Source organism: Tinamus guttatus, unplaced genomic scaffold, assembly GCF_059628265.1.
Source record: "Tinamus guttatus ecotype Peru unplaced genomic scaffold, ASM5962826v1 Tinamus_guttatus_pri_ptg000650l, whole genome shotgun sequence".
Classification (NCBI taxonomy): domain Eukaryota; kingdom Metazoa; phylum Chordata; class Aves; order Tinamiformes; family Tinamidae; genus Tinamus; species Tinamus guttatus.
The window spans coordinates 889,747-916,543 of NW_028289184.1; the positions used below are offsets into that span (position 1 = coordinate 889,747).

General features: G+C 57.5%; 1 protein-coding gene across 5 annotated transcripts in view; it reads right to left on the bottom strand.

Annotated features, from left to right (window-relative positions):
• Nucleotides 1-26,797, bottom strand: part of DLGAP4 (DLG associated protein 4) — a 139,829-nt gene that overhangs the window by 32,092 nt on the left and 80,940 nt on the right. For 2 of the 5 annotated variants that reach the window (XM_088536051.1, XM_088536053.1), the window contains 5 exons: nt 26,255-26,425; nt 20,060-20,277; nt 16,251-16,365; nt 13,792-13,842; nt 12,513-12,759 (listed from right to left, as the gene is read on the bottom strand). In XM_088536051.1, the coding sequence (XP_088392177.1) occupies nt 12,513-12,759; nt 13,792-13,842; nt 16,251-16,365; nt 20,060-20,277; nt 26,255-26,425 (802 nt within the window). Of the gene's footprint in view, nt 1-3,373; nt 3,427-12,512; nt 12,760-13,791; nt 13,843-16,250; nt 16,366-20,059; nt 20,278-26,254; nt 26,426-26,797 lie in introns of those variants that run through there. The other 3 variants (XM_010225621.2, XM_088536052.1, XM_088536054.1) reach the window with 3 other exon arrangements.

A 26,797-nucleotide genomic window follows, 5' to 3' on the forward strand; every position in this document is an offset into this window, starting at 1 on the left:
AGAGGAGGGAGAGTCAGAATTCAGCCCTTTTCCTCCAGATAGAGTGCTGCACAAACAGCCCTGCCCTCTGCAGAAATCCATCACATGCCTCCAGGGGAGTACCAGAGAAGACAGGTTCTGGATTCTCCTGATCAAAGGCACCTTCTCCTCTAGGTCCTGTCCAAAAGGAGACATCCTCAGAGGTCATATGTGGGGACCCCCAGCGTCTCAGCCTGCAGCAGCGCAGCTGCCCTTGAGCTTGGGATTTCCTCCCTGTGCTGCTTTAAATTAACACACATGACTTACGGGTGCGGTCCCCAGCGGTCCCGTTGGGGGTTCTGGGTCAAACCGCACACCCTGAGGAAAACCCCCCCTGCCTCTCTGCCATGCTTCTGCTTCAGCACCAGGGATGCTTGCAGACACGTAGGCCAATGCTCCAGGACAGCTCGTCACCCACCCTTGCACCACACGACGGGAGCGCCAGCACTGCTCTATACCTTCCGCTGCCCATTAAGCTCATCTTACATAAAAAATAAAAGATTCAGAGAGATCCATGTGCGCAGACGTATTCCAGCACTTAAGTCTTTATAATTTTCAGAGGCGATTCAAAATGCTGTTAAAGCCCTGCAGTTCAGTTTGGCCATACCACGGCCGAGTGGAAGGGAATCGCATGGCCAAGGCGCAGACGAGGACTCCAGCCATGGGACCATCGCTCCCCTCGCCCGCTGCTTCCCCAGGGGACAGCAGGGTGACTTCAGGCACTCACCTGCAAAGCGCCACTAATCCCTCAGTTCTGTAAGGCAAATTACAAGGGACAGCACTCCTGCTCTCCTTACTGACGAGCAGCTAATAGTTTAACTTCTACTTCTTTAAGAGCTCTCTACATCCAACTCTATCAGAGTCACCCCCACTTCACAGGCAGCAGGTGAGCACGTAGGTCACAAGCTGGTGACGGGGAGAAACCACAAGGATAAACGGGCTCTTCAGTGAGCCCGTCCAGGAGGAGCTGAGTCCCCCATCCTCATCCTCGCGCCCCTTGGCGGAACCTTGCCCGGCAGCTGGAGCTCAAACCTGCTTCCCATGCAAACCGCAACTGCGCTTCACATGCCGTCCCCCTCTTAAAATCTGCTCTGATAGGAAACACTGAGAACTTTTCACTGCAGAAATTAAAGGGGATTTTTCTCGAACGAGGCCATCCGCCTGCACAGCCCTAATCCGGCCAGCTCACATATGCTGCTGTAACTTGCACTACGCTCAATCCAATTAGGCCTCCTCAACCTATTAAAAAACACAGGAGGCTGCTGTGCAGGATGTACAGCCACGCATCGGATGAAGGCAGGAGGACAAGTCCTGCTGCAGCATTGCTTTGCAGCCTTATTCTGCAGATAGGCTTATACATCATAGCAAAATTAGTGACAGAGAAATTTTTATGGGGCCCAATGAGTAGTTCATGCCAAGCTATTTAAGGGTGGACTGAAACAACAGGAGGGAAATCTGCACAGGAGATGCAAACTGACACACACTTATTTGTAAATGCCTGGCAGTTATTAGTTATCCATTAAAAGCTTTTTAAATTACCCTGCGCTGGCAGCATGACCAGCGACACGCGAGCCCGCAGAGCAGTGGGTCGCCCGTGCGCTGGGCATTAGGTTAGAAGAGCAGATGAATAACCTTGAGCTAAGTAGTCGGAGGCATCCACAGATCTGAACTACAGGCACAGATTAGGGAATTGGGTATCCAGCAACTGAGTCACCCAGCTCTGCTTCACCTGCTCTCTTCAGCAGCTGAAAAGAGAGTTTTCCCCTTCAGCGAGAGGATGGAGACACCAGCCACAGCCTGCCAAGCTCTATAAAGGTACCCGTTGCCCTCAAAGTGCTGCCAGGATACGCTATTTGCCAACTCTCCCTATATTTCCAGTGTTCTCCAGAAGTTCAGACCACATATGATAGAAATCAAAGTCATCCCTTGTCACCTTTACTACCACAGATCCGCAATGGGCTTCATGGGGCCTCTGTAGTCCTTTCAGAGCCACAGGCCAACCTGGAGTCACATCCCTCCACTCCAAGGGAGGAGGTAGAAATCCATGATTTTCCAACACGCATCTCAGTTACACAGGCAAAATCTTACACAACCCCTAGAAGTGGAACAGAAGCAGGATATACAGAGCAGCTAAGCACAGGCATCTTAATCAGAAGAGACGCTTCTAGGTTTTCCATGACAGCAACATCTGTCAGTCCCAAATTCTGCAGAAATCCTTATTTTCCAAATACCTAGGTAGGGCCGCAGAGCCAGCACCCGACAGACAAGCCGGGTAGAGCTGATCGCTGTTCATGCCAGCTCTCCACGCACATGCAAAGGGCTGTAACTCTGCAGCACCAAAACTGCTGCTGGAAGAGGAAGCCCCAGCAAATAACCGCAGACCCTTGGGAACCAAGTCTGCCAACTTTGGGGAATCTGGCAGTCCGGCTCATCATAATTCCACAGGATTGGAATGCATTTTAAGGTCTAATGCCACAGGCCTGTTTTCTGGCGGTAAGTTATAGCCCTGGAGTCAAGCGATCCCAGTTCCATTTCCATCTCAACTACGCACTTTAGCACGACCTTGGGTAAAATACTCGACGGCCAGCGCCTTTGCTGAGTAAGCAGCATTTCTCCTGCCAGCAGCATCCTGGAAGTCACCCCCTCCTCTCCAAAACTCTTACATTAAGAATCTCTTGGGAATGAGGAGTTATATTTACTTAGTGTCCAACACCACACACTGCTCCTTGAGCCACACCTGCCAATTCAGAGGAATCCCAGTGGCTGCAAAGCCCCTTCGGGAGGTCAGGGCGCTCCGCACCGGCCCACGCAGCCCCGCGACGATCCCTCCTGCGTCCAGATCACGATGGGAACGTCCCAGCCCCTGCTCCGGGCGGGATGCGCGGAGGGGCAGCCTTGGCCGTCCGGAGCAGCCTTGCACAGCCATGGGCACTCCAGGCTGCAGCGGCTACTCCGCACCCCCACGTTGCCCTGCGCCGTTTTCTCAAAGGGACAGACGGGGGAATCCTAGCAGCATCTTAAAAAATGAAAACAAAAAAAAAGAACGGGATAGCGTGGCGGGGGGAAGAGCGTGACCTCATGAAAGGGGGGATCGTTGCCCACAGCGCCCAGGGACGCTTCACGGGCCGCGAGGAGCGGCAGGGGACACGCAGAGCCCGACCCGCCGCGGGGCTCCGGGCGGCCCCGGCGCAGCCCTTCCCGGCGCGGCCCCCGGCGGGGCCCGGGCGCGCCCAGGGCGGCGAGCGGCGCCACCTGCGCGGGGCGGCGGCGGCCAAGCGGCGGCGGCAGCAGCGGGGCGCGGCGCGGAGCCATGCAGGCGGCCCGGCCCCCCGCCCGCCCCAGCCCGGGCACTCACATTGCCGGAGGAGCTCCAGACACAAAGCCATGGAGACACAAAGGCGGCGGCGCCGCCGCGGCGCAGCTCAGCGGGCGGCGAGGGCCGCGCGGCGCGGACGGGCCCCGCGAGGCGGCGGGGCGGCCCTCGGGCTCGGGCCGCGCTCGCTGCTCCGGCCTCGGCCGCCGCTGGGCTGGAAGGAACAAGGGACGAGACGCCCGGACCCGCCCGGCCCGACTCACCGCGCCCGCCCGGCCCCGCCGCTCCAGCTGCGCGCGCCGCGCGGGGCTGCGCCTTAAAGCGGCCCGGGGCCGCCCCGCGCGCGCGTCACGGCCGCCCCGCGCACGCGCGCGCCGCCCGCCCGGGCCCGCCCCGCGCCGCGGCCGCGGGCGGCGCCGACAAAGCGGCCCCGGAGGCGCCGCCGCCGTCGCGGCGGGCAGGGCCGCCCCGCCCCGTCCCGCCCCGTCCCGCGCCCGCCCTCGGCCGGGGTCGCGGGCCCGGCTGCGCCCTGCCGCGGCGGCCGCCTGCGCCAACGTCAACCTGCGCCGCATGGGCGCGGGAAGCCGCTGGGCGGCCCCCGGGAACGTCCCGCGGAAGCTTCCCCTTCCTGGCCGTGGGGCGCCTCGGTCCTCACGGCCCCACCTGCTGCCCGCGGGGCAGCGGCTGCCCGGGCTGGGGGACCCCGATGCCGCCGGAGGTTGGGATGCGCAGGGAAGCGGTGTCGCTTTGCGGCCCTTCCTGCCCTGCGGAGCGGGGCTGCAGAGTGGCCACGTACGGGCAGCAGGAGCCGGGGAGTCAATCCCGCTAAATAAAGCGTTAGGTCAACTCTGAAGAAAACCTCTGCCGGCGGGGCCCTGCTGCTTTGTGTCGGTGTCAGAGGAGGTGCCGGCCGGGCTCTGTTGTGTCGCGTGGTGCCACGGTGACCATCTCTCTTTCCACACCAGGGAGTCTCTTGGGTTCTGGTGGAGACACTTCTCGTCCCCCATTCTCAGGTTGTTCATGTCCCCATGGGCTCCTGCTTCAGCACAGAAGATGGGTCCATTTTCCGCGGACTGTTGTGTGATGCCTTCGTGGGCAACGTGTTGGCTGCATGCAGTGTCTTCAGCCTGCACTGCCTTCTAGGACCCTCTTCTTAGGGTCACATCCAGGTCCAAGAGCACTTGCCCATGGGCTTAGTGACACAGGGCTAATAGGAGAGAAGTGTTAATCTAGGAGGAAATTCCCTCTCCAAATGGAGAGACGAATAAATGGAAAAGAAAACAGCCCGGAGGTAGATGTTTCCATGTGATCATGAATTTGCCAGTGGGCTCCGTTGTGATAGGCATGGGAAAAGAGAATCGAGGTTCATCTGGCTTGGCGCTGTCACTGACCTTGGTGGCCAAGTTCAGGGCCTCCTATTAGATTCCCTGAGATAGAAATAAGTTCGTCTGGATGTGTGTAGGGGAGGAAGAGTCTGCCCGATCACAAGCAAGGCAAGCCCGGCGCCCTGGTGCAGAACTGAACTGTCCCTCACTGGGAACCATCCGTCCGGTTCCTCCTCACCCCGATCTGCTCCCAGCTAAGTCAGGACTTACCCTGTTGCTCCAACACTTGAGAAGTTCAGAGCTGGGTGAGGGTTGCTCAGGTTGCAAGGGTGGAGGGGGGCAAGTCCTGCGGGGCAAGGGCAGAGATGGTGTGGTTCTGGAGAAAGGAGAAATCAGAGCAAGTGCCTTGGTGACACACCGTGCTCGGCTCAAACGTCTGCTCGGGGCAGGTAGGGCTGGGACATCGCTCACTCTCAGCTTTCAGCGGTGCAATTTGTGTGGATGTGCTGGTTCTGCTCTCAAAAACCAGAGCGGGAGAGCAAGGCCGAAAGAAGAGCTTGTTCAGCAACCAGACACAGCCCCAGGCAGTGGAAACCTGGGCCTGCAGGTCTGGGTGGCTCCGCTCTGCGGTCTGTTGAAGGAAATGAGGGAACAGGCAGGTCAGTGGCTTCCTGTCTGCAACATGGACATGGATCTGGGAGCAGAGACTTGACTGAGGGTTCGTCACCATGCAGAGGCCGAGTGACACTGTACAAATCTGATCCCTTCCTGCATCCTCGAGGATACTTCTGTAGTGGATCACCAGGTGGGGAAAAAAAAAAAAAAAAAAGGCAGCGGAAAAGTATGGAGACAGGAGAGGAAGCAACAACACAGCAGCAGGGCGGGGAAGAGAGCAACAGAAACGCACACAAAGAAATCCCCGTCTGCATTCATGCCTGGGAGTGTGTGAGTGCTGGGCTCTGGGTGGGAGAGCTCGCTACAATGGGCCTCATACCCTTGTCCTGGCGCACGTGGACACGTGTCCTGGCGCTCTGGTCCAAGCCAGGACACAGGGCTGTGTCCAGCCATGGCCTGCCCCCGTGCAGGCTGGCCAAGGATGGGGATGTGGAGAGGTGCAAGCGCCACGAGCAGGAGGAGGGATACAAAGAGGACATCTGCGATTGCCTGGCGTGAAGCCAGCGCCGTGCTCACCCGCTTGGCATGGAGAGACGACGGCGTTAGTGTGCCGTAGCACGGTGGGAGCCCCAGCTTCCCAAGACAGCCTACGCATCTGGCTGAATGGGACCCATGGCTCTCCAGCCTCCTGGCTGGAACTGACGCTTGGATTTTGTGCTGTTCCTCTCCCAGGCGACTCTGAGCAAGCTGAGGCATCTCCTGGTGCTTTGGTTTCTCCTTCCCTCAAACAATGACAGTGCTGCTGACTCTCCTTGGGGCCGGCATTGCTGATAAAAGCAAGCGACAAGAAGGGCTTGGCTTTCTAACCGCATTATCAAAGGGTAATGCTGGCGGCTGCTTTTCCTTCTACTTCTTTGTAGCTGGCCCCTGCTGGGAGAACGCAGCCAGTTGTCCAGGATCTTGGAGCCACGCTCACTTCCCAGTATTAAGGTCGTCTCTGCGACAGCCCCTCTGTCTCTCCTGTGTCCACGGGTAGCCCCACGGCCTGGCACACCTGCCCTTTACAGCAGGATCCCAGCAAGCGACACGTTTCCGCAGGGTCCAACCCTGTTGCAGGACGTCTCCAAGATGCTGGGAGGACAGGGATGTTCAGCAGGCACCAAGAGACAAGGCTGCTGCACTGGGTTCTGCCCAGAGTCGAGCTGAAAGCTGTCAGCGAGGAGGGCTTGGCTTTGCTCGTACAGAAGACAGGGATTTTTTGTTGTTGTTTTTGGGATTTTTGAGCAGACAGAAACACTGAAAACAGTGTTACAGGGTGCCTGGGGAAAAGGGAGCGCTGCCTGGAGCCCAGAGCTTGGAAGTGGAGTTTCCCTAATAACAAAGGATTAGAGTGGGAAAACGTGCACGCAAGTATGGAGCAGCAGTCACAGATTTCTTTGTGTCCCGTGGACACATGGATAGATCATGGAACACAAATATCTGCGCTCTCGGGCACACACACACGTACGCACACACTCCCTAATCCCTTTCCTACTGGTATGTCACAGAAAGCTATTTCTGGAACCTGAAATCTAGGTCAAAAAGAAGGAGAAAATCTGAAGGGAGCGACAACAGTCTCTGCCTTCAAAGGCTGCATGGGGTCAGGCCTGGTTGATACGATTAGCAAGGGGGCCGCGGTGCTGCTCGGCCTTAACAGTGTGTCCTGCCTGTTGGGTTGGTTTTTGTTCCTTAGTGTTCAGACTGGATTTTCCCCATTGAGCAGGGAATACTGTGATCTGGACCTGGGCAGACCCTGGCGTGGCCAGCTGAAAGGTGCAAGGAGCAGACTTGGCCTTCAGACATGGACACAGGTAATCACAACCTGAAGGATATACATGCCCTTCTCTCGTAAGCTGGAGAGTAATAATAATAGTAAGGATTTAAAGAAGACACAAAAAGCAGGCTGAGGGCAGAAGACCCGGCTGTTTGCTGCTGCCCCGGGGCAGTGTGTGTCCTGTGGGGTGCTCTGGAAACCCGGCTGGGGCTTGGCAAAGCTCAGGCCCGTGGCGGGGTCAAAGTGTGAGCAGCTCTGGAAGCTGCTTACAGGAGTGTGGGCGGCTGCACGAGCCTCCTGCCGGGCGCTGACTGGGACGGAGGCTGGGCTTGCTGGAAGGACTGATCTTGCTCGAGCTGTTTCTGCTTTGGGTGCTGCAGTTCCCTTGCCGGGATGAGCTCAGGGCTTGCAGCTCCTCCTCTGCCACTGCTGCCGTCACGGGGGGCAGCAACAACTGGAGAACTGGAAGATCCCTTAGTGACAGCCTTTGGGCAGAGCAGCCCACTTGAAGGACAGGTTGCCAGAGGCAGGGCCCAGTCCAGGAGCAGGAACAAGAGCTGCCTTGCCTGGCCTCTGGGAAAGACATTTGCCCAAGATCCTTATCCCGTGGGCACCTGGGCCTGCTGGGAACAGACTGTTAAACCCTGGGGTAGGCTGCTCCCATCTGAGCAAGGGCCATGTTACCAGGAGGTGTCTGGAGGAGCAGGGAGAGCTCGAGAAGGAACTGGATGGCTCTGAGTTCTTCCTGTTGTCACTGGAGAGGCTGGGCTGGTATCTCCCCGCTGCGGACTCACACCTGCTTTTGCTGTGCTTTGCTCACCTCCCTGCGTTCCTTCTTATTTTTCTCCTGGACATCAAGTATTTCAGGGCTCTTTCAGCACGGCATTCTGTCCTTACGCAGACTATTAAGCAAGCAATTCCCGGTGATGCTTCTAAGAATAAGGAACTGGGGCTGGGAAGCCCTTTGTTAACGCGGAGCGGCTGTCAGCAGAGCCCGGCAGTGAGATGAATGGGTTGCGCCAGGACTTTGCATCTCCTGCTTTGCAAGGCACAAAGCTTTGTTTAAGGCTGAGCAAGGCAGCTCATCATCTGTCTTGCTGGCTGTCAAACGGGAGCTAATGGCCTCGTAATGTGCAAGCGAACAGGCAAATCATTGGGAGGACCTGGAGCCTCGCGGCTGACCGGAGGTGTGATGCCCTCCAGCCTCTCCTTGCCTGTGTGGACCCCAGAACTCGCTGCTCTCCATGAGAACGCGCTTGAGTGTGTCCTCAGCTGCTCACCGAATCCCACGACACTGCTTAGCTTCATATTCGAACCGCTCCCTGCCAATGGCTTCCTCAAAGACAAGAAATTTTCTGCATCAGGCCTGTCGTTACTGCTGTTGCTGCCTCTTCAGGATAATTCCATACAGACAAGAGGCCCAGGCCTCCTCTCAGTGAGCACGACAGGGCCTGAGCAGTCCCCCCGGCCTGCTGCATGGATGCAGTACAGTGTCTGTGGGAAGGGGGAACGGGATGAGGAACGACCCTTAGGCCTGTGGCCGAAGCCCACCCGACCTGCTGCCCCCGCTTCTCTGTGCTTGTCTCTGTTAATGCGGAGGAGCTGAGAAGCAGCAGGCGGAGCCTCGGGAGGCTCCCGCTGTACAGTACAAACACGGTACCAAAGCGACAATTAAAGCCCCAGCGACGCTCCCAGGCGTCTGTGAGAGGCGCTGAGACCAGGTGGCTGATTAAAGGTGTGACTGCCGTCCGCATATGTCTCCCGCTTTGCGCACACAAACACAGATGCTCCTCTCCGCTCCCCCTTCCCTCCCCATCAAATCTGCTCCCTGCCACAGCCCGACAGCCAGCGCGGCGATGGAGGATGCTCGGGGCGAGCACGGGAGCGCAGTGCCGCGCCGGGGTGCCGTGCGGCGGCCCTGAGCGCCTAGCGCGGTGCCGCGCTGGCTGCTGTCCCTGGCGCTGGCCTAGGCACACAGCGGCACTGAGCAGCGGCAGGAGCGAGGTGGCTTTGTGGGGAGCGAGGTGGATGCGTGGGGAAGAGCAGGAGGAGGCCAGGGTGAGTGAGGGGGCTGGACAGGGCGAGCAACCCTGTGCTGCAGAGGGTCCCTTCCAAGGCCCTGCCTCATCCTGGCATCTTCCACAGGGATCATCCGGAGCACAGGCCGTTCGCACTTGCTCTGTGAGCACTGCGCTGGCCCGCAGAACCAGGGCAGGGGCGATGTGGGGGCCTGGGCATGTCCCCGCGGGCAGCAAGGCCTGGAGGAGGGCAGCTCATGGAAGGTGTGACGGTTACCATCGCTCCCGCTTCCCGTTCCTGCTGTCTGTACGCTCGGCTCCTGCCTGGCTCCTGCCAGGAGCAGGTCCAGAACAGGGGCCTGCACATGCTGGCAGCTTCACCCAGAGGGACACGGGTCTCAGATTCCCCCCACAGCTCTGCGGATTGGTGCCAGGGTCCTGTTCTCACCAAGAGCAACCTCTCCTGCTGGCCCCAGTGTCACTGCGGGTGACAGGACTTGCTGTTTGTCCCTGTTCGCTAGTGATACCACACAACCCTGGCAAGACCCCAGACTCCTGCTCCACCTGCCCGCTCTGGTGTCTGCCGGGCACCTTATCCAGGCATGGTCATGTCTGAGTGCCACAGAATCACCTTTTCCAAGTGGAGTTCCCAAACCTGGGAGTCAAACAGCCTCCTTTTGGCACACCATCTCCATTCTGCCAGAGACAGGGCAATTTGCTGTGGTCAAAGCAACATGCAGGGTTTATGCACTGAGAAGCCACAAGCAAAATGCAGGGTTTATTGCGCTGAGAAGCCACAAGCTCAGTGCAGGGGACTGGGGCCGAAGGCCGCCGTCCTCGCCACTGCGGTAAGGACTGGGGGGAGCCCTCAGCCTTGCGCCCTGCCCTGCGGCGTGGCTGGGCCTCTCTGCGGGGACGCAGGAAGCTGAAAGGGATGCAGGGTGCTTGGAAGAAAGCAATGCAAAAGTGATGCAGATTTAGTGAGTTGAAGCAAGAACTTGAAGAGACTTGAAGAGGAGCTCCCAGCTCCTGGTTCCCAGCTCTCTGCTTCCTGCTCCCTGCTCCCAGCTCCCTGTACCCCTGAGGCTCTGATGCCTGCTGAAAAGGCCGCGCTGGCAACACAGCTTCGCTCATCAGAACCTGCGGGCTCTGCTCGGAGCTTTGGGACTCATGACTGGAGGAAGCACTTCCAGAGCAACCCACATCCTGCAGCCCTCACACGCATTTTCCAGGAGAGGCACAGACCCCCGGGGAGTATTTGAGCCACTGCTGCAGATGCAGATTGTTTTTCTTATTCACCTGCTTGGAGGAATCCTCGGTGGACCTTGGTCTTACTCAGTGGCTGGGGAACCGCAGCGCTTCTGTAAACCCGTTTGGAGCCCAGCTGCACCAAGACGGCCTCTGGGCCAGGGCCATGCTGCCCCCAGGGCTGGGGAGCCAGCACCGGCTCTTTGGGGATGAGATGGAAAAGCCTTCCTTCCCTCACTGGCTTTCCTGATGCCCAGGGCGAGCAGCTCTGTCCTTCATGGGGCTTTTGGAGACGAGAGGGCTGAGCAGCAGGAGCCCCCGCGCCTGTGTCCTGTTGGGCCAAGAGGCTGCTCTGCCGTGAGGCCGGGAACTGCCTCGTGGCAGCGCCCGCCCAGCTGATCCGAAACATCCAAACACCCACGGGAGGAGGCTGCCTTCGGCCTCTCCCGTTCTCCGGGGCACGGAGTCACTCCTGACTCATAGCCGAGGGAGAGGCCAGGCTTTTGTCCAGCGCTGGAATTAGTAATTGGAAGAGAAAGGCCTGTGTGGGATGCAAAATGCCCCCATGCAGCGTCAGCAGAGGCAGGCAGGGCCTGTGACGTTGTTAATGGCTCGGGGATAGCAGTGCATGAAGCTGCAGGGTGCTGGGGCTCACAGGGGATCGCTGGTGCCTTCGGATTTAGCCTGTGTCAGAGCTGTTTGGATCAGGGCCTGTGGTCCAAATGCCCCTGACGGGAGAAGGGCAAACACTAAGAGCTGCATCACGGGCATCTGTGTGGCAGCTGTGATTCAGCAGGTCTCCAAGGCAGGAAGGAGCTGGTGCCAGGCCTGCCAAGGGACAAGCTCCCCGTGTCTCAGCCGCAGCACACTTCCAAGGAAGGCTCATTCCAGGCAGCTGCAATGGAGGGGCAGCCCCAGGGCTGGGTGCAGCTCCGGTGATGCTGCCCTCTGTCCCGTTACCTTTTCAGCTCTGGCCTCAGGGGAGGGAAGGGACTGCAGCGAGAGAACTGTGAGCCCAGCACATGTCACTGCTCTGTCTCTGCACAGAGCTGGGCTAAGGCACTAAGGCACTAATGCAAGGGCTCCTCTTGATGAGGCCCCCATTGGCACGGCAGCACCTGGGCCTTGGTCCAGCGCCCAGGTACGCTTCCCCTTGGAGTCCTGCCTGCTCCTCTAGTGCTCAGCTCGGAGGAAGTCTCAGCAGACCCTGCTCGGACTGCTGGCCCCAGCAGCTCAGAGCCTCTGCTAGCTCTGCTGAGAGTCTGGAGGGGGCAGACTCACCCTGTCAGCCTTGTACCCCCCATATCTGGTCCCCCCAGGCCTGGTTCTGGGTGTCCTGCATTTTGGGGGAGGCTGCAGCAGAGTTCATGGTGAACCCCGATGCCTTGTGACTCCCCCGTCACTGAGCACAGGGACAGATGTCTTTTGTCCTACAGAGATCGAGATAAGCTCGGACCCTGGCTGGGGAAATGATGCAGGGCCCCTGGTACCCACTTTTGTTGCCAAGGATTTTGCAGAGAGGTCAAACCTGCCAGGTGTAGCCCGGACTTCGGCAATGACACTTTGATTTCTGGTTGAGAGAAGGAAGAGGAGGAGGAAGGTGGCAATGCGTAGCTGTCTCCATGGCTGCTTGGGCGCTCACCAAGGCTAGCAGCAGGGCAGACTGCCCATGCAAGATTCCCCCCGCACCATCAGCCCCACAGGACCCCAGCCCAGCTGGCAGAGACAGCAGTCAGTGCTCCCCATCCGGCCGGAGTCCCCAACGGGGTAAGGAGGATGTCCCTGAGACCCAGTCTTGGCTTGCCTGGGCCAAGAGACAGCTCTCCTGGCCTCCTGCAGGCTGCATTAACTGTGCAGGCCAGATGCTGTCTGCCATTTCAGCCCCTGCATCTGGAGAGGCAGAAGCACCCGTCCCGCCCGCGCACACCGATGCCCTCCTCTGCCAGTGCAGAATAAGCACAGAGACAACAGGATCTCCCTACGCAGCCACAAAATTCCTGGACATCTGTGGCTGGAGGTACCTCCTGCAGATGCGCGAGGACAGCCCCGTGCACGTTCAGCACCTTCCAGGCAATCCGCCTCCATCCAGCGGCCCCATCCGCGTGGCTCCGCCGGCCGCGTGCCCCTCGGTCCCGACCCGGTGCGCCCGCGCAGGCACTCACTGCTGCTGCTGGGCAGGGTCCTGCTGCCGCTGAGGCTGCCGGCGGGCGGCGGGGAGATGGAGCGCACGGAGCCCGTGTCCTCCTCCTGCGAGCAGCCGGCCTGGATGGCGCGGAGGTAGCTGTGGCTCCGGGAGCGGAAGTAGCTGGGCAGCGGCAGGTCCAGCACCTCCACGGCGGCTGATTCGGCCTCGCTGTACGTAGAGTCGCACACGGCCTCGTACTGCTCGCCCAGCTCTGGCTCTCCTGCCTGCACGGGAAGAGGGACAGCGCCAGTCACCCCCTGTGTGGGGCCAGGCCCCTTCCCTTCTCCTTCCCCTTGGGAATGGGCCTCCCTCCTCCTGGAGCTCTCCAGGGCTGCTGCTATCTGTGAGTGGGTTTTGGCGCTCAGTCGGCAGGACGGTGCGGTGCCACGGCGCATGCTGGCTGCAGAGCAGCACTTCTGGTTTCCCTGCCACGAGGAAGGGTGGAACGGGACCTCCTCCAAGGCAAGATCCTGCTTGTGGAGCAGGAGACACCACCACACTGCTGTGAAGCTCTCCTGTCTTTGATGGAAGGGAGCTTTGGACCCTGCTCAACCTCTGAGAGGTCTCCCCATTCCTGCTGGAGCCCAGAGCCCATGCACAGGACCCCGTCAGGTCACCTCCTGGGTAGGGGGGCACGCTTAGCCCAGGGCTACCTGGACCTGTGCTGCGTTGTTGCTCTCAGGAATTCAACCCAGCCCAGTCCAGCCTGAGGGACCAGCTGGTGCTGGGTCAAAGCATGGTGTGTCCTGAGCAAGAGCAGCTCTGTGGCCTGCTTTGCTGCTACCCCAAGTTCTCCCTCCCCACCATGCCGCCCTGCTCTCTGGTGGCAGCAGCTCATGCAACTTCAGCTCAGGAGAGGCTCTCCAGCCAGCCTAGAACAGAGCGTTCGGAAATACAGATGCTGAGATTGGACCCATTGCCCACTGCCATCTCTCCTGGCCCGTTCTTAGGCCTCAAGAGCAGTATGCCTGGTGTTGGTGTCTACAGCCTTTTTCCAGTGGCCACAAGGTTTAGCTCAAAAAGCTCATTGGTTTCCACCCCAAGCTGATGCTCCCTAACCCCCTCCCAGGAATGGGGCAATTCCAGCTCTCTGGCTGCCTAGGATGCCTCGGGTTGGAGACCTTCCTGCTGTTCTTCCCCGTGGCTCCTGGGTGAAGGCTGAGCCCCCCGCCTGCCTGCGCACCCCAGGCAGGGCTCCGGGGGTTACCCAAGAAAGCTCTGTGAGGAAGAAGAGGGAAACACCAGCGGGACGGTACCTGCTCTCCATGGGTAAATATCTGAGGGATAAGTGAGGGGGGTCCAAAGATCTGGAAGAAAGAGTTGCAGAAGGTTAAAGGCCAAGAACAGGGGAGCCCCTCACACACACAGCCACTGCACAGGGACTGAGGACGATGGGTGCAGACGGCCCTTTCTTGGTGGCCACGACTGCTGACAGCTCAGTACAAACTTCTGAACTCGCAAGACGCCAAGCGAAGTGCTGGTGCGGCCTGGCAGCACGCAGGCTCCTTGGACAGCGGCACAGACACGGCACGGCACAGCCCCACGGGACGCCTCCGGAGCTCAGAGCAGGTGCTGGTGCATTCAGCCTGTTGTATGCACCGTATGGAACCGGATAGATACACAGGGCACACTTGGACTCTGACAGAGGGAACACAGTGCTGCAACACCCCTGGGCACGTGCAGGGTGTCCGTGCTTGTGGGACAAGGGCTGCTGTGGCTCCCACTCGGACCCAGTTGAGCTCCCAGCGCTGATCTGGCCAGCACCTCAGCTCCCTCCCTGCGGCACCGCAGGAGCTCAGTGGCGTGTCCAGAAGAAGCGGTGGATCCCCACAGGCTACCCGTGACACCTGAAGAGTGGAGGGGCATCTGGAGTGCTGCACTGCAGGAAATTTCACCTAGCCCTGCTGGGTGTTGGGCTGGCCAGCTCGCTGCTACCTCCCCTCTCAGCAGTCCAGGAAGAAGCCACATGGGAGTGATACTCCCTTCTCTCCACAGAAAAGCCAGAGCACTTGGCATTACAAGAGATGCTTGACAGACACTGTGGTGCCTGTGGGGCGAAATCCCTTTTCTTCCTCTCCAGTCAGTTCCTGCCATCCAAGTTCTGCAGAGCACATCCATCCTGTGAAGTTGTCACTACATGAGCTGCCCAAAATTATCCATCTTAAGAAGAACCCAGGTTCCAAATGTACTTAAGGTGACGGGGCTTGGGTGTGGGGCCTGCTTCATGCCCCTTCACAGAGAGGGGCAGCTCAAAGTGTGGATATATGATATTGGGGTCAGTGGATCATCTGTCAAGTTACTAGTTCCCTTGTTGTAAAAGGCAGATGCTGACATGCACAGCAGAACTCCAGATTTCCAGAAGTTTGCAAGGTGGAGCTTATTTGGCATAAAACCAAGTGGAGTGGACTTGTCTTGCAGAGCTGAAGATGCTCCTGTTTAGGACTCGGGGGTCTGCCTTGCTGGAGGTCACACAAAAGTGAGGGCAAGGGAGGAACGGCCTCCAGCGCTCACAGTGTCCAAGGACAGCTCCGAGCAAGACACAAGGTAGATGTAGGTCTGTCCTGAATCAGCAGAAGCATCTATGGAGGCTTCTAAATCCTGCTCTGGTTGCAGCTGGAGCCCTTGTTCTGGAGGTACCTGACCTAACATACTGCCTGCGTTACAGGGCTAGTACTCCACATCTGGAAGGCGGTGTTTGACTATGCAGCTCCTTGCACATCGCAGGCAGCTTAGACCCTTAGTCTCCAGGAGCCTCCTGATGTTTTTATTTGGGCTCAGCTGCTAGGTGGTAACTTTGGGCTGGGGGAGAGTGCAAATTCAGTGTGTCTATTGTCTCGCCCTCTTCTTGAGGAGGCCTGGCTTCAGACACAGGTTTACATGCAAAGCACAAGAGTACGATGGTCCTACCTCTTTCTCTGTGCAATGAAACATCCAGCACATTGTTGCTGATGTACAAAGAACGAGACTGACCACAAGGAACAAGTACAGCAATGCTCTGTGCCCTTCCCCAGAGCTCTCCGCAAGCAGCTCCAACCACACAAACGGGAGTAACAACAGGAGAAACCAACCTGCGTGTGGGAGCTGGAGAGGCCAGGCTGAGAGGAATGTGGACTCAGAGCCCCATGCATCCGTATGGGGGTACCAGGGCACAAATCTCACAGCTCCTCTATGCTCTAGTTCATGGTATCCAGCCCACCTCTTTAGGCATCGGTTCGTGTTGCCTTCCTTGCTCTTTAGACACTGGCAGTGTGTGGGGATGATGCTTTGGAGCACCTCGGAGCAGGGGATGTGTGTGCACACACTGCCACGGATACTCCCATGGGCAGAGATTTCGCATGGAACAGTCCCTGTCCCAGGGCTGAGATTAAGCAGACAGGACCTGTGCTCTCAGCAGCCCTGAGCTTTACCCATCCCTGTGAAGGTCTGTGCAGGGCTGCGATACCTGTAACCGTGGCTAGGGTGACCTCCGCTGCACCAGCAGAGCTGAGAGGAAGCAAAATCTACAGCAAGAGGGGTCCAATATGGACCGGAATTAAGGAGCTGACCCTGTGGCTTTGGCAAAGCCGCCAGAGACTAGCTTGCCCACTACTGGAGTGCAGCCAGGGCCTTATTTTGTAGGGGGAGAGAAATGTTCCTGTGTCCCCTTAGCCAGCCCCCTTCATCTTTTGAGGTTGGCTGCGCTGGTGCTGCTGGGTCCAGCTTTCCAGCATCTCACCTGGCTGATGCAAGCGGACTCATTGACGCTGTCGGAGATCTGGTTGTATTCTTCCTCCCAGGTTGGGAACTTTGGAGGTAGGAGGATCTCGACAGAGTCCAGACGGTCCAGACTCCTGCCAGGAGAGAGAGAAGGGAGTGAGGAAGCACGTGCATAGCGCGGGCAGCACTGGGGCTGTGCATTTGTATGCTACGGGCCAGCTGGGCCACACCACCCTGTCCAATGGCACCATCTGGAAGGTACGAGTCAGTGCCAAAGTTGGGCATTGATTTCATGGCCTGGCCCTCTTGGGAGCTCCTGGAATAGAAGGAAGGACTTTTCCACCTTGCCAGCCCGTGGTTTGGACTCTGATCTGGCATACCGTTGGAGGGTTTGTTGAGCAAAAGAGGAGGAGAAGGGACAGGACCTTGGACCTCACTGTGAGGAACGCACTGCAGGTGCCCAGTTAGTCCAGCCTAATCCCAGGGAGCACAGAGCATCTGTGCCAACCCTCGTGGCCACTCCAGCACAGGCTTATGTTGGGTGCTGAATTCAAAGGTGCCAGATCTTCCCCACTCAAACTGGCTGGAAGGGGTGGCACGTGGGATGGGAAAAGGCTTTTCAATTATATTTTTGTGGACATTTGATCTGAAAATACCCACAGGACTTTATTATTATTATTATTATTAGTAGTAGTAGTAGTAGCAGTAGTAGTAGTAGTGGTAGTATAGAAAAACACAAGAGATTGTCAGGAAGAGGGTCAAGAGAAACTGATGCTGAGCAGTGGCTTTGCAGGAGCAGGGAGGTTCAGTATATTCTGAACATGTTTCTCTGCAGACTCAGGGGAGACACTGTCCTGGGTGCCTCCCTATGGCAGGAGGAGAGTCTCGGACCCGGCTCTGTCCTCTGCTGAGAGCCGGGCAGGATGCAGGAAGGATGGGAGAGCCATGGGGTGGATGGGACTCAGTGCCACTACGACACTCTGTGTGTGGCTGAGGGAGCCTTCGTCACAGGTCAGGGGTGTGTGGGACAACCTGCCACCTTGAGCACACACCCTGCCTGAGTTCCTGGGCATGCTGCATGCAGGGTAGGTAACATGTTTAGCCATGCCAGGCTGGGTTAGCTGCTGGGGACCTCCCTTGGGAGTTGAGTGCTAACAGAGCACTGTTGGGGGTGAACAGTCCCTCTTTGTTTGGAAATGTCATGGGGTGCAGGATGTCTGTCCTTCATCAGCCTGGGCTGGTCTATGTGCTGGGGGGACTCCCCTTGCCTCCGCATCCTCCCCCAGCTTGAGCAGCCCGTCCGGTCACTGGTGGTGACAATGCCATGCAATGGCAGCATGGCAGCTGTTCCCAGGAGCGGGGTTGTGTCCCCCCTGCTCAGCCAGAGCATGGCCAGCGAGAGCCACAGATCTGCAGAGCACCATGGCCTGCAGCAGAGATGGCCGGGCTGGGGTGCTGAGGACAGCGCAGCTGGGGTGCTGTGGCACTTCCTGTGTCTTCTGGGCCATGAAGACCACTATCCCAAGAGCGGGGAGCAACCTCTTCGATGGAGGAGACACCTGGTCCCCAGGAGACCTGGTGCTGAGCCTGACCACCCAGCAAGGGGCCACTTCATGCCGTGGACCATGGACTATCCTTTGAGTGTGTCACTCCCCTTCGCTTGAGAGGGTCTCATCCATGAGCGCCTCATGGTGCCAGCCAGGCACGTGCTGGGGCAGGCAGTGTCCGGGGCAGGCTTCACACTCTTGCCTGCTGGACTACACCCAGTGCTTTAGCTTCATGGCCTGGCTGCGGGGAAATGGAGCCAGAAAACAGGATACAGCTTTGCCTGAAAGGGCAGAGATCCTGTCGGGGGGTAGGACCCAGTGGTGCCCGGGGATCCTGTCTCACTCCTCTGCACCTGGGCAAGACTGCAGTGCTCTTTCTCTTGGAAGTCCCACCTGTCTTGAGCTACAGATCCAGTGTCTCTCAGCTGGTGGAGATGGGGATGAGGTTTGCAGCGCCTGCTGAGGGGAGCTGGTTTCATGTGCTGGTTGTGCAGCGCTGCGGTGAGCACCTGCGCAGCAAGGACTGTAGATGGAGCTGCCGGTGCTTCCCCGCCAGCCCTGTGCGGGCTGCCTGTCCCACCAGTGTGAGAGCCTGAGGGGGACCCCCAAACCAGCCACATCATCCAGAGAGGGATGCGAGGGAGGAAGGAAGCTGGGGGGTGGTCGGCAGATGGCAGCCGAGCTCACGCTCTGGCATGGGACTGCCGGGATCCGTCCTGTGCCAGGTACAGCGCTGGAAATGCTCGGCACATGCCCAGTGCAAAGACCTCGCCACTCTACAGCTGAGGCCCAGAGGACAAGCAAACTGGGGCATTTGGCTTCGCTCACAGGATTAGAGAGCAGGAGCTGACAGGAATTCTCCATTTCCCAGAACAAGATCACTCCTTCCAGCGAATCTCTTCCTAAGGCCTGTGAGCTCTCTGAGATGGGCACTCCTGAATCATTCCCTGAACAACTGGTCATTCCCCACGTAACTGGGGTGCCGCTGGCTCTGCCCTCTCTGCCAGCTGCGCTGCTCCAGCTCTTTGCTCAAAGCTGCCTGGCTGTGAACACCGTCCGGAATCCACAGCAGGCTAGAGGAGGGAGAGATTCACACCCTGGTGGAAGTTATCTCAACAGACAATGAGCCCAGGCAGGAATGGTCTGACTCTCCCAATCCGGGCATCTCTAAGCTCTCAGTATTTTACATGAGGGACCCTTGGATCCAACTCTTCTTCCTCTCAAATGTGTGTGAAAGCAGGAAACAGGACTGGACTCAGAGCAATCATTTCCTGGGCTCCCTGCAGTTAATTTTGCTTCTGATCTGAAAAAGGCATCTCACCAGCAGTCTGATGCCACCCTGAAGGGATTCCACATTGCCTGCTGTTCCCTCGCTTCTCTCTGGATGTATTTGCTGAATCATGAGCAGTTCACTCCTATAGTTGCCCCTGCCTCCTGCTGTCTTTCACGCCCTCACCTGAGCCCCAGCACTCCCCGTTTCAGTCACAACCTGTTATAGCCCCTCGCTACCTTCTCCCAGGCAGCAGGTAGGCAGCGAGGAGACGAGGTGGCTGGCGTGTGTGTTCACCAGCTATGTACAGCACATCCCCTCAATTCACGGGTTTCATAGGGACCTTGTGCTGCAAGAACCCAGCCCCTTGCCCAGCACACACATTTGTTGTGCACCCTTTGCCCCTCCTATCTACATCAAACCAGCTTGAATCTTCCTCCCTGGACACCTGGTCTTAGGCCTTTCAGCTTGTCTCTCCTGGTTGCAAGACACCACTCAGTCTAATCTGCCCATCAGGCACCACCTTCTGGCTGGTCCCGGGAGTTCTTGGGGACGTGAAAGAGCAAAGCAGGCCGCGAAGTCCCAGCTGCCTGTGCTCTGCGCACCAGCTGCGTTCAGTCATGCTGCGGAGCACCTTCCATGTCTAAACAGCATCACTGGGGGGGCATCTCTGCTTCCTAGGAGGAGCAGGTCCTTAGCTAGGGAAAATCCACACAGTTTCACCAAGGAAGTGCTCTGTGACTTTACTGCCTGCTGCTGAGGGAACAGGAACCTGGAAGAGGCTCTTTAGCACCGGGGCTGTTTCAGAGTCACCAGGGCCAGAGTGCTGGTCCATTCCTCTACCACATCATCTGGCGCCTGCCCCGCGGCTGTCTGAGCTGGCGCGGAGCTCTGCTGGGCTCTGAGCCCCGTGCTGGGTCCCCCTGTGGCTGCTGCTGGCCAACCCCCTGGGTCTGCTCCTGGGGTCGCCCTGGGCAGCCCGTGCTGAGCTCCCATGAGCCCCGGCGTTACCTTTGGGTGGTGCTCTGCTCACTCAGGGACTGTTGTGTGGCCTTGAGGTAACTCTGCCTCCGAGCTGCAGTTTTCGGGGATGGTTTGGGGCTGGTTTCTGAATCTTCACTATCGTCATCCCCCATGGCTTTGATGTAGCTCCCGCTCCGCATGCGCCGGCACGGGATCTCGCTGTCTTTGTCCCGAGACAGCGTGTTGTTCCACTCCCCCTGAGGCACCTGCAAGAGCAAGGGAGCATGCACAGGTATGAGGGAAGGTGCCTCTGAGATCAGGGGGACCACAGGGGCTTGGTGACAAAGCTGACCCTCAGCTGGAGCAGAATGGGAATGGGCAAAGCAATTCCTTTCTGACCCTCCCTTGACAGCTCATGCCAGGAAGCCTCATGTCTGATTGCCTCAATTTTAGCACATCTACCCACAACCATTAGTCCAACCACAACTGCAGACCAGCCTTAAATGGACCATGCTTACACAGTTGATTTAAGATGAACAGTGCCAGACATAGAGAGAAGGGAAGAGCCTCACCAGTTTCGTGCTGGGCGTCGGGACAGGAGCGGCACACTCTTGCTTGATGCAAAGCCCATGCTCATGTAATGGGAAGGGCACACATTGTTCAGACCAAGGCCAACAACAGATGTCACACACTAGGACCTGTGGCTGGCTAGCCAGAATCCAGCCCTTCACTAGGTCCTTCGTGAGCTGTCTGAGTTGAAGGTGACTATTGGCAACTCTAGGTGATTTTTGAAGACAAGCTGTCACAGCCCCTCTGGAGCAGCTGGGGTACATAAAGCTTGCACTGGTATCTCTATACAGAGTTGAGTAGTTTTCCTTACATAAGGAAAACATTTCCGATTTCATTTATACAAGGACTCTGCCACTAACTTAAGGCAGAAATGGTCCCTGTTCCCTTACTAGAGATGGGTAAGCTGGTATTTCCCACAAGAGATGTGAAACACAGAGCAAACCAAGTGACTGACATTATTCCAGTGACTGTCCCCACTTGTGAAGGGTTTATAGAGCTGACAGAGGGCACAGTCAAGCAGTCGGCCAGGAGAACCAGACACCAGCACAGGACCGACCAGGACCAGAACCACATATGGTATGGGATAGGTCAGGAGAGACACGGGATAACCTAAATCGGCCAGGAGAAACTCCTGCTCTTGTGGCTAGCTCAGTTTGTAGCAGAGTAGAGTTGGTTGTAACCAACCCTCGAAATGAATAAATGTGGAGAAGAAGGAGCAAGTGATATTTGTCAGGACAAAATCAATCTCTTCTAGTGTTTCCTAAGAGGTTCCCCGCTCAAAGGTCTGTCCTACCGTTTTAGACATCCAAAGCATGTAACGGTGTGGTCTGGCTTTGTGAGAGAAGGGCAAGCAAGTGGGTCACTAGCTGCTGCTCAGCCCTGGCAAAGCCACTGGATGCATCTGAGCTTCCATTCCCAGCCTGGGTGCCACTGCCCTCTGTTTGCCCTGTCTCTCTGGGCAGCCAGGAGCTGCTGGGCCTGTGGGCATGTACTACACCTGGAGCAACACGGCTGCACAGGCTGCAGGCACTGCTGCACTCTATGGAGGAGCGGGAAAGCTGCAGATGCTGAGTTTGGATCTCTGCTCTGGCTTACAGACATGCACAGACCACAAGAGCCCCAAGGCCCTCAGCTCTGGCTGGGGACCGCTGCGTAGTGAGGAGTCCTGCACTGAGAGCAGCTCTTTCCGTCAGGAGCATCCACGTCTACTCTGCTGGAAGGAGCTGCTGGATTTACCCAGCTCCCTGGGAGCCATGCAATTAATCAGCCAGTGTTTATATAGTGCTCTGGGAATGTAAAGAGATGTGTTGCAGTTAACTGTTATTAGCCAGAACAGTTAAGCAGAGCTTACTTCCTGCCCACCCTTCTTGTGTGCAGCAGACCTGTTTTGTGGGAGATGGAGCGGGGTTGAAGGCCCAACGTGCTGCTGCTCCTGGGGTGGCAGGTAGCATCTTCCCAATGCCGTGGGGAGGGAGAGCGCTGACTGAATCCATGCACAGTAGTTCAGCTCACAACAAGGGCTTTCTGTTGCCCAAGGGAGCTAGAGGTTCCCCCTTGCTCGCCCTGCCTGCTGCTCGCTGTGTCTGTTGGGAAGACAAGGGGTGACCCCAGTGCCGTGTAGCCTGACAGGACACTTGGGTGATGGGGCTCCCACCATGACATCCCCCGTTCAGCCAAGAGCAGTGCGCTGAGGGCACAAAGCAGAGAACCGCAGGCATCATGTTGCTGGTGTGCAGTGAATGCTGCATGGGAGACACAGACTTTGCCTGGCCTCCTTTCCTCTGCTCTTGCAGGTTTTCTCAGCTCCTTCCCCTTCTGGCCCTTGCAAGGTCATGCCTGGCCATGGCCTCTGTGCTGGCTCCTTGCAAGACAGTGAGTCTGCCCAAGTAAGGATCTACTGTGTGTAATCTTGCAGGCTCTTGGGTGAAATCTTGCAGGCATTTGCAAAGCAAGAGTGGAGTGTCCTTTCTCTTGCTGTGTGAGCCCTCTCTGCCCCCAGCCCAGCTACACACACTGAAGACTCCCATGGGCCATCTAGAAGGGACCACGCTGGCTCCAAGCGAGCCTGCTCCCCAGTGCAACCCTTGCCACAGGAGAGAGCTCTCCGTCACCTGTATGTCTTTGGGGTGGCTGGTTCTGACTTTTCCTAAGAAAGAGGCAGGAGCCTTTGTAAGCGCTTTTATACTGGCCACCTTGGAGTCACATCTGGCTGGATATTGGATTCTGCTGCCTGCCTTCTCCTAGGAGTGTGTAGTAGCCTCCCTCCAGCAAGTCAAGAATGCCATTTCACCAGGGTCCCAGCAGCCGGGGAGTTCCAAGCCAGGCAAAGGTGAGAGGGACATGGCCATGATGCTGAGACCAGTCCAGCTTTTCCCATTCCTCCAGAGAGCCTGAAGACAGAGGCATCATTAAAACCTTGAGCTTTTGTGGTTACTCTGGTTCTGCTGCTTAAGGGTGGTGTCTGTGTCTAGATCAGCTCAGCAAAACCTAGGCTTGGCCTTTGTCACTCTTGACTCTGGGCAAAGTGTCACCAAAGCTGGTGGTTTCAGTATACCTTTTCCAGTGCTGCTTGTCTACAGCAGCGTGAGCCAAGCATCCCGTAGCATTGCCTGTCCCATATAGACTCAATACAAAGCCCTTGGGACCTGGGTTCCCAAGGGCGTTCCTGGGTGGAGTGTAGGAACAGCCTCCAACAGCTTTCCTGCCGCACTGCGACAGTCCTCTGATCCTAACCGGGCTGCCTGGCTTCCCCTTTCTGTCACCTCTCCTCCACTTTGCACCCTGGAAAGGCAGTGATGCTGATGCTAGTAGCAAAGTTGCCCTCAAGGTGTTCCACATTCCATTTTAACAGCATCAAGGGCAAAAAGATCCTTGGCAGGAAACTCGTTAAATCTGGTGTCCCAGTTCTCAGCAGCATCCTGGGCTGAGTTGCCAGTTGGCAGAAAGAGCCCACAGAGACTCCCAAAGCTCCTGCTCCATGTGGCCCAAGGCACAGGATCAGTGTCTCAAAGGTGCTGTACCTGAAGGACAAGCACTTCTAAAGCAGTGCCAATTCCTCAGGCGCTCGTCAGGATCCTTCTGGGTACTTCTTTGCATCTTCAGGCACCTGAGGAACCTATCCCCTTGTCTCTAAAGCTCTGCTGTACAGGTGAAGAGTCCAGAGCACACACTGCTATCAAGAGACAGACCTCAGCAGTGGCCAAGGCAGCACCTCGATAGCAGCACCCTTCATGGCAGCTGAGACTCTGGGCACTGAACCCATGTCGTGCATTAAAGAAAGGACAAAATGGCGATGAGAGCTGCCATGCGTTGCATATGGGCCTTGCACAGAGAAGCTCCAGAGGTTCTTTACAGGAAACGGGAGCCTTACTGAATTTCCTGCAGCTTTCCCAAATGTAGGCTTGATTAGGCACATACATGGTGGTTTTGTTGGTGTGAAAAGGGTGGGAATAAGAGAAATGCCGGGAACAGAGCTCCCATGAAGGATGTGAGCAGATCCCAGGCCCATCTGCAGAGCTCTTGCAGATGCAGAGGCAGCTGTGCACATTGCCCCTCTGCCTCCTGCCTAGGCCACATGGTGCTTCTTGGTGCAGGCATGCGGGATCCAAACATGTGTCCATTCATCCCTGGGAACTGGGATCCACTGGCACCATCCTGCACAGTACCGCACTTTGCAGGGAAGTGGTGATTTCTGGCTCTTTTGCCCTCAGCTTCATGAGCCAAGTGTGGAGAAGAAAGCAGAGGGTTCCCCCTACCCTAAGCTTGCTTGGGGCATTTTCAAACAGACAGACTCTTAAGAGGGAAGAGCAGTGAAAGGGGAAAATCCACCTCCTGGGCCGTAGGCCAGGATGGAAGAGTTGTGCTGTTTCCCCTTGTTTAGTTGATGTTCAGGAGGAGAGAGACAGCCAAAACAAACGGTTTCCATTTGCATGTGTGCCGGCTCCAACATGCAGCCCATCCCCAGCACACATGGACATGCACCCAGACAGGAACGCACCCGTGAAGGCACACACAGAGCTGGACACAGAACGCAGGGATGTGTGTGCCATGCAGCCGGACTCCGATACACGGATATTGAGCTTAACGAGGGTACCCTGCCACTCTGTTCAGGGCCGGATCCCGCATGGGGTCCATATACAGCTATGTGGCCTCAGCCCTCTCCTCCAAGAAAGTGGGAGCCTTGCATGCCAATCGGCCTAATCCACCCTTTTGGAAAGGGACCCTCTGAGAAGGGCCTGGATCAGCTTTCCTGCCCTGTGGGTTGGTGAGAGTAGCCAGGATCTACGGAGTGGCTGGCATGGAATGGGCTGCCTACCTGGGCTGATGAATGCATATTTGGAGCTACTGGGGCTTAAAGAGGCTTCAGTATCTTCTGACTGTGAGAGAGCCCTGGAAGGCTGAGCTGGTGATGGTACAGGATAACAGTGCTCATGGTGTGACCCTGTCACCTGGAAAGTCATTGCTGTCCCAGTGAAGGCAGGACCCTTCGTGGCCCCTCAGCCTCCATACGGCCCAGAGCAACTGGAATTCTGCCTTGCTGCTTATTCTGGGAGGTGATTAGGAGAGGGAAATAACATGGGCAAGGCCAGACCGCTGCACGGTATCTCTTCACGTACGCCTGCAGCACTAAGGGGTGCAGCACTGCCTGGGTAGCCTGGGGTTTTGCCTCCCTTGCTACGCAGCATTCACATGTAAAGCAGCCTGCCCGGAGCTGGGAGGACTGTTCATCCCTTCAGGGCTATCTTGGTGCCCACACGACGTGGGTCTGAAGGCAGTGCAGAACACAACAATGCTCCTGGGCCCTGTCAGTTCCTGTTTAGCCCTGCTTGGCACTTGTCCTGCTCTGGGCATCTCTCACTTCAGGCAGCTTTTTGGATATTGGGAGCCATCCCTCTCAGTCTCTTAGCTTCCACCACACATAGAGTCCTCCTGAAGCAGAGGAGAGAAGAAGGAAGAAGAAACAAGGCCTCCATCCCTTGAGGGCTCTTCTCCAGCTCTCTCCAAGGACAGTGGCACAGCCTCGAGGACTGCTCCAGAGAAACCCCCCACACAAGGTAGAACCCAGAGAGGAGCTGAGTGATCACCCACTCTCAGCCCCAATGTCTCAATCTGGAAATGGGCCTCTAGGAGCCTTCCTCTCGGGAAGAAGTGACAGAGGAGCAGGTAGCAAGGGCCACATGGCTTTGTAAGCGGGACTTTCCCACACACGTCCCTCCAGGCTCTGAGTGACATCTCCATCACTGGCTGGGGCCTTTCCCAGGCTGAGGATGGATCTGGATGCAACAGCCTCATTCTGCCCACAGGACCCTGGTGCTCCTGGCCCTGTGCCTTGTCCTCGGGGGGTCACACTAGGCATTTGGGTGTAAGTCAGCCTGAGCTGACTTGTAGGGCACATACACCACAGATGTGGACTCAGGGTCCTGGTGCTTGTCTGGCTTTGCTGGTGGGGCACTGCAAGACACGGGAGCCGGCCCAGGTCCTTGAGACACCATCACACCCTCTGGCATCCCCCAGGTTCCCCTCAAGCCATGCAGGGCGCAGGCCACAGGCTCACCCCTACCTGGACAGTTTCTGCTCTGAGTTTTGTGGCACAGGACCCTGCTTGACGGTCCGGGGAGGGTCAGGGAGAGGAGGTACCTGGGCAAAAGCTTCCTCCCAAAGTCAGATCCCTACCTGGCCGCTGCCTGCGTCGGTTGGCCCAGGGCTGAGGGGCTGTTCCCAGCTCGGCGGGAGCTCGCTCGGCTGCGGCGGGCCGGCACCCGTTTCCTCCCAGCCGAACGGTGCGGCTGCCCAGCTGCTGGCCGGGCTCACGCCACCCAGCTGCGCCCACAGCCCACGGTCCGGCTGCCGAGAAACGGAGGCTCATTACATGGGTTGGGAATGAACGAGCAGGGCAGGCTCGTACCCCTGCACTGGCCAAGTCCCCGGAGGCTGGAGAGCACCGAGCGAGAGGCTGAGGGGCTTGTGGCGCCCATGGCCGCTGCTGCTGGGCTGTTTGCCACAGAGCGTGGATGGTACCGCTGGAGATTTTGTCACCAGCCCTTTAATCTCATAACATTTAGCTGAAAGAAGGGCAAAGAAAAAGAAACCAGGCCAAGAACCTTTTGCTGATGACTTTCCTGATGCAATAAGTCCCTCCATAATTTGATTTGCAGAAGGGGCCAGCAAGATATTGGAAGCAGAGTGTGCTTCAATAATTCATTGCTCTTTAAAGCC